At 37.0% G+C, this 7,440-nt stretch overlaps 1 protein-coding gene across 2 annotated transcripts in view; it reads left to right on the top strand.

The window, feature by feature from the left end:
- The window catches only part of COQ10B (coenzyme Q10 homolog B (S. cerevisiae)), a 29,020-nt gene that overhangs the window by 17,270 nt on the left and 4,310 nt on the right, over positions 1-7,440 (top strand). For both annotated transcript variants that reach the window (XM_012641650.1, XM_012641651.1), the window contains exons 2-3: positions 1,787-1,936; positions 6,783-6,975. In XM_012641650.1, the coding sequence (XP_012497104.1) occupies positions 1,787-1,936; positions 6,783-6,975 (343 nt within the window). The remainder of the gene's footprint in view (positions 1-1,786; positions 1,937-6,782; positions 6,976-7,440) is intronic.

Below are 7,440 nucleotides of genomic sequence, written 5' to 3'. Positions count from 1 at the left end.
CATTTTATATATGATAACATGAGATTTCACAAGGCTACCTCACTTCCCTTTTTAAAAATAATTTAAAGACTTGATTTAATTAAATATGACTCTTACTTGGAAATCTTCAAAAGCTTTTCATTGAGAGTAAATTTCAAATTGCATTATCCTGGGCAAGAGTATCCAACATGATCCAGCTCCTCTATCTGTCTCTCCAACATTATTTCTTGGTACTCTCCCCTTGGCTTACTATATTGCTGCTATACTGTTAGTCTATTTTAGTCTGTATATCTTGCCAGGCTCTTTTCCCTAGTACCTGGAATACCCACTATCTGCCTGTCTTCTCATTTATTTGTATATATGTATTCTTATATATACACACATATTTTTTATGTACATACATACCTCTTTTCTCCTTTTGCATGGCTAACTCCTTATCCATTATGTCTCAGCTGAAATCTAATCTCAGAGGGATCCTGGAATACCCTGTCTAAAGGAGGTCCTAATCACATGTCCCTACCCCCATTTCCTTTCCAGCACTTTTTTTGAATCTTCAACTGGAATGTAATCTTCATAACGCTCATGTTTGTTCTATCCACCATTATATCCTTAGTGCCTAGCACAGTCCCAACACAGAATAGGAGCTTAGTAACTATATGAACTAATGAATGACTAGTAGTATAAAATAGCTATGCAATAGTCTTATTAGGGAAAAGTTAAAAATATTTAGGTGAACAAGAGCATATCAGGCATTTGTACATAGAAGTACCTCAAACAGTAATATTCTAATTAAGTAGGCATATTTTTACATATATACTTTGAAATGGAGACTGGAAGGTAAAGAAGAACAGAGCAACAGTTCTGACAGTGCCACCACATCTCCTACCTGAGAGTGATACCCAATTTCAAGTCTCACTGGAGTGAATCAAGAATTAAAGAACCCTTATGGATCCAGCTGGGAAAACAACCTGGGTAGATAACATGATTTGAAAAATGGACGATGGGCCAGTGCAGTGGCTCACGCCTGTAACCCTAGTACTGTGGGAGGCCGAGGCGGGAGGATTGCTTGAGCCCAGGAGTTTGAGGTTGCTGTGAGCTAAGCTGATGCCATGGCACTCTAACCTGGGCAACAGAGCGAGACTCTGTCTCAAAAACAACAACAAAAATAGATGTTGAATATTCTGGCAAGCTTAAGGCAAAAGTAGGTTGTAACATTACACGTGACTACAGACTGAAAGCCAACTTTCTGGGAGAGATGCCTTTTGTGCCAGAAGCTTTTTTTTTTTTGAGACAGAGTCTCACTGTGTTGCCTGGGCTAGAGTGCCGTGGCATCAGCCTAGCTCACAGCAACCTCAAACTCCTGGGCTCAAGTGATCCTTCTGCCTCAGCCTCCCGAGTAGCTGGGACTACAGGCATGAGCCACCATGCCCGGCTAATTTTTTCTATATATTTTTAGTTGTCCGATTAATTTCTTTCTATTTTTTAGTAGAGGCGGGGTCTCGATCTTACTCAGGCTGGTTTCGAACTCCTGAGCTCAAACAATCCGCCCGCCTCAGCCTCCCAGAGTGCTAGGATTACAGGCGTGAGCCACGGCGCCCAGCCTGTGCTAGAAGCTTTTAACCCAACTATAAACTGTTATTTATGGTGCTTAAGAAACTTTATTTTTTCTCTGTGTGTGTGTATTTTTTCAGGAATGTTCTGAAGTTGCAGAACCTTCTAACTGTGATAATTACTTTACAGTCTCTGTAATTTGTGCTTTGTCTAATTTTCAATGTCACTCTAAATCAGGTAATTTTTGTCTTTTTAGATATTTAGCTTCCTGTGGTATACTGATGAGCAGAACTCTTCCGATACATACCTCAATTTTGCCTAAGGAGATAAATGCAAGAAGTTTGTTCAAAATCGCTGCACCATTAATAAACAAAAGGAAAGAATATTCAGAAAGGAGAATTTTAGGGTTTGTATCTAATATGAATTCTACTAAAAGAACACGTTCACAATTTCCTATGGAGTATCATGCCTCTTTCTGGATTGTCTTCTTACAGACTAAACTCTGGTTTTTCTAGGTTGACCGTTTCATAGCCATTCCTGTTTTATAAATATTTGTTGGATTAATATAATCATATAGTAACTTTATAATACAGAGTTAAACCTTGATACAGAAGGGAAATTATTTATGACCTGCATTTTTGTACACTGTTCTTTTCTATAGTGGCCACATTACTGATATATTAGGCCATAGTTTACATAGTTCCCTCACATAAACACACACACATAGATAAGTACATATAGACATACTAGGCTCTTAATCTCCAACCAGGGATTGGTAAGCTTTTTCTGTAAAGGGCCAGATAGTAAATATGTTAGGCTTTGTGGGCCACAAGGACTACTCATCTCTGTCATGGTAGCCCAAAGACAGACATAGATAATGTGTAAATAAATGTGCATGGCTGTATTCCAATAAAACTTTATTTATCAGATTTGGCCCCTGATCTAGGGGTATGTACAACAGAGGATAAAGACACTGTAGTTCTGCTAAACTGGAAATACACCTTCCCACCATATGGGAGTTTCTACAAGGGGGTCTTAATTCCCAGCAGGCCATTAAATACTATATGAAATTTTGTAAAACTGCCTTTCATTTATTTATTTTATTCATTCACTTTTATTCTTATTTTTCTGTAGTAAAAGACTTACAGCTTTGGTCACTATGTTTACCTTTATTACTGGCTAGTCACTGTATTAGTTAAGGTAGTGCTAGTAGCTATACAGATAATACCTGAAAGTTTATTTCTTTCTCACGTAAAGTTCAAATGGGTATTCCCTTTCAATGGGCATTTCTCTTGTAAATGGTGATTCAGGAACCCAGGCTCCATCCGACTTTTGACTTCTGCAATTCCTTAGTCTTCAGAGTGTTAAAATATGGTACACCAGGCCGGGCGCAGTGGCTCACACCTGTAATCCTAGCACTCTGGGAGGCCGAGGCGGGTGGATTGTTTGCGCTCAGGAGTTCAAAACCAGCCTGAGCAAGAGTGAGACCCCGTCTCTACTAAAAATAGAAAGAGATCAATTGGACAACTAAAAATATATAGAAAAAATTAGCCGGGCATGGTGGCGCATGTCTGTAGTCCCAGCTGTTCGGGAGGCTGAGGCAGGAGGATCGCTTGAGCCCAGGAGTTTGAGGTTGCTGTGAGCTAGGCTGATGCCAAGGCACTCTAGCCTGGGCAACACAGTGAGACTCTGTCTCAAAAAAAAAAAAAATATGGTACACCTTGTTAATCATATTGGTCTGGAAGTGAAACACAATGCTTCCCAGATAATACTGACAAGAACTAGTCATGTGACCCCATCTAAATTCAAGGGGGCAAGGACTGGGAATTGTAGCCCCTGGTGGCCAGGTACTTCCTAGCAACAACACACTGTAAAGCAAATCCACATCTTTGGATAGGGAGGTATCTTTGCTATAGCTGGTGTCTATAGCAGATACCAGAGAGATGGCAACTAAAGAGATAAATAGTAAATTTGTCAAACAAAAGAGAAATGGCAACTAAAGAGATAAATAGTAAATTAGTCTGCTTTACTTCTGAATCACTAATAATATATAACTTTTTTTTTTTGAGACAGAGTCTCGCTCTGTTGCCCGAGCTAGAGTGCCGTGGCGTCAGCCTAGCTCACAGCAACCTCAAACTCCTGGGCTCAAGTGATCCTTCTGCCTCAGCCTCCCAAGTAGCTGGGACTACAGGCATGCACCACCATGCCCGGCTGATTTTTTCTATTTATATTTTTAGTTGTCCAGCTAATTTCTTTCTATTTTTTTAGTAGACACGGGGTCTCACTCTTGCTCAGGCTGGTCTCAAGCTCTTGAGCTCAAATGATCCACCTGCCTCCACCTCCCAGAGTGCTAGGATTACAGGCATGAGCCACCGCACCCGGCCATAACTTGTACTATGTACCTGTCATTTGACAGGTACTCCTGGGTGATTTATATTTAGTGTTTCATTTTATCTTCACAATAACCATGTGAGTAAGTATTAGTCTCATTTTAGAGGTAAAGAAACTGAAGCTCAGTGAGATAATGTGCATTGTTATGATTCCAAACCTTATTTTTTTCTCCGCCATATTTGCTTTGCTTACTACTACTTATGCCAAAATTCTCTTTTTATTACAAATTGGTCTTATTCCGTGATCTTCATCTTACCTTCCCTACCCATATTTGGCATAAATACATAATAATAGCTACCATTTATTAAGTGCTTATTAAGCGTTGTGCACTTTGCTGAAACTATTTCTTTTAACCCTCAAAAGAACTTGTAGAGGTATTTTTCAATTATGGATCAAGAAAATGAAGTTGAGAGTTTCAGTAACCTGCCTAGGATCACATGGCTTACTATGTTTAGAGCTTACTGTATTTGAACACCAAACTTACTGACTACAAAGTCTATCCCCTTGATTATTATGCTGTACTACGTTGTTAGTCTTTGTACACTTTTACAGCAGTTAACTTCCAGGCTACCAGGTTTTATACTTCTTTATGGGATTTGCCGTTTATTTCAAAGGACCTGAAAACCTGGGGAAGGTAGGTTTCTCCCCTCTCCCTCTGCTGTGGGCCTCATTTCATGTTTATAGATTAGTTTAAACATACATAAAGACTCAAATTCTGTCGAAATCCAAAAATAACTTATTGTGATTTAGGTTGCGATTGTTTAAATTACTTTATCATTTTGGGGTAAATTGTATTTTAACTGTATTGAGTCTTTATAACCAAGAATAATATATTTCTGGCTCTCATTATTCAGGTTGTCTTTGACGTATGTCCATAGAGTTTTGTTGTCATTGCTTGTTTTTCATTTAATCCCTCAAATTTTTTTGTTGAATATATTCTGTGCTTTTTCTAACTGGTTCTTATTAGTATAGGAAAGGTATGATTTTTATTTATTTATCTTTATTTGTTTTAAGTTTTATTCTTTTTGTTTTTTAAATTTATTTACCTAACTTTATTACCTACAGGAAGTGATTTTTATATATTTCATAATAAGCTACCTACTGAATTATGAATCGATTCTTCTGAATTGATAGTCATATCACCTGCCAACTGATAATTTTGCCTAATTCTTTATAACACATGTGCCTCATATTTCATGCTCTGAATTAGTTACTTAGGCTAATACTTTCAGAAGAGTGTTACATAACAATGCACTTGTGTGTATGTATATATATATAACATAGCAACATCTTTGTGTTATTTCTTACTCTAATGGGAATACTTTTATATTTTACCATCTGTAGAGGGAATTGTGTAGTTTTTCCTTTTTTAGCCAATTAATATGGTTATAATAATAGAATTCAAGCCTGGCACGATGGTCATGCGCCTGTAGTCCCAGGTAGTTGAGAGGCTGAGGCAGGAGGCTCTCTTGAGCCCAGGAGTTTTGAGGCTACAGAGTGCTGTGATCACACCTGTAAATAGCCACTGCACTTCTGCCTGGGCAACATAGGAAGACCTGGTCTCTTTTTAAAAAAAAAACAAAAAAACGAATTCTTAGTATTAAACCATCTATATATCCCTAAATGAATTGCATTTGCTTGTTGTATTTTTTTTTTTAATGTATTGCTGGATTCTATTTGGTGATATTTTACTTAGAATTTTTGTCTCAGTACTTCCAGGTGATTTGGGTATATAGCTTTGTTTTTTATGTTCATTATTAGGTTTTGGTTGTTAGGATGTTACACTGGCTCATAAAAAGAATGGGAGGTTTCTTTGTGTTTTAGAATAGTTTATTTTCCCCTTGTTTAGGCTAATTTAAAAAATTTTTTTAGAGATGGGATCTCGCTGTATCACCCAGGCTCGTCTTGAACTCCTGGCCTCAAGCATTCCTTCTACCTCAGCCTCCCGAGTAGCTAGAATTACAGACACCAGTCACCATACCCAGCTATTTTCCTTTATTTAATTATCACAGCACTACATGCTGTATCAAAATCTTAGCAGTATGGAAGCATATAAACGAAACAGTCTATCTTTACCCTTACTTTTCCCTAAATTAACAACTATTATTTGTTTAATCTGTATCCTTTCAGGATTTTTCAAATGTATTTTCCTTTTCTTTTCTTTTTTCAAGACAAAGTCTCATTCCGTCACCCATGCTGGAGTGCAGTGGCACAATCATAGCTCACTGCAGCCTTGAACTCCTGGGCTCAAGCGATCCTCCCACCTCGGCCTTCCAAAGTGCTGGGATTACAGGCGTGAGCCACTAAGCCCGTCCTATTTTTTAAATAGATAGAATCGTATACATCCTGCTTTGTTGTATGCTTTTTTCATTAACAATATACTATAAACTTGTCTGCCTTAAAGTATATTTGGCCTAATTCTTTTAAATAATTGATATAGAGTTTCACAGTATGGGTGTACCATAACTTATTAATCATTTATTATGATTTATTAATGTCACCTACTGATAGACATTTAGGTTGCTTCCCCTTTTTTGTCTCACAATTAATATTGAAGTGAACATAATTTTTAAGTGCTGGCAACTAATTAAAATTTTAAAAACCACATCTACAGGTGAGATTCAACCTGTGGGCTGCCAAATTATGATCTCTGCTATATATGTCTAGAGCTTTTTTATTTTCTATGTTGCTTTGAAGTGATTGTAGAGTGTGGTTCTTTGTGTTCTAGAATGTGTGCTAAATGACTTACTGCCTCATATATGGTAAGTTTTATTCATATTTAATTTAAAGTATGCATATACCATATAAACTAGATGCAGTTAATACCGCTTGTCTTTTTTTTTTTTTTTTTTTTTTTAAAGATATTCAATGCAGGAAATGTATGCTGTAGTATCAGGAATGGAGGATTACAAGCATTTTGTTCCTTGGTGCAAAAAATCAGACATAATATCACAGAGATCTGGATACTGTAAAACACGATTAGAAATTGGGTTTCCACCTGTGTTGGAGCGATATACATCAGTAGTAACCTTGGTGAAACCACATTTGGTACAGGTAATAGTTTTGTTTTTTGTTGTTAAATATTCCTCAAATATTCATTATATCAAATGGGTTAAAGTGTAATAGCTTAAAAAGATTTCTTTAAACTAATAGGAAGAGGGAAAAAAATAAGCCATTTATTGTATCTTCTGATTGTATTATTCTATACAATATTAGCATTATTCTTTCCAAATAGAAGTTTGAGTAGAAAATGGAAATGGGAAACTTTTTTTCCTTTTGTTGAGACTCTGACCCACAGGAAAGATCACTTGGGCCACCCACATTAGAAATGTTTTAATTTAATCTTTGCACTATTTTTTAATGTTTAATTATTGTGGGTACATAATAGTTGTACGTATTTATAGAGTTCTTTTTTTTTTTTTATTTTCGAGACAGAGTCTCACTCTGTTGCCCGGGCTAGAGTGCCGTGGTGTCATCCTAGCTCACAGCAACCTCAAACTCCTGGGCTCAAGCGATCCT

This window comes from Propithecus coquereli, unplaced genomic scaffold (genome assembly GCF_000956105.1).
Source record: "Propithecus coquereli isolate 6110/MARCELLA unplaced genomic scaffold, Pcoq_1.0 Scaffold167, whole genome shotgun sequence".
NCBI lineage: Eukaryota > Metazoa > Chordata > Mammalia > Primates > Indriidae > Propithecus > Propithecus coquereli.
Note: the sequence above shows the minus strand (reverse complement) of the source record. Positions and strands in the feature narration are given on the sequence as shown.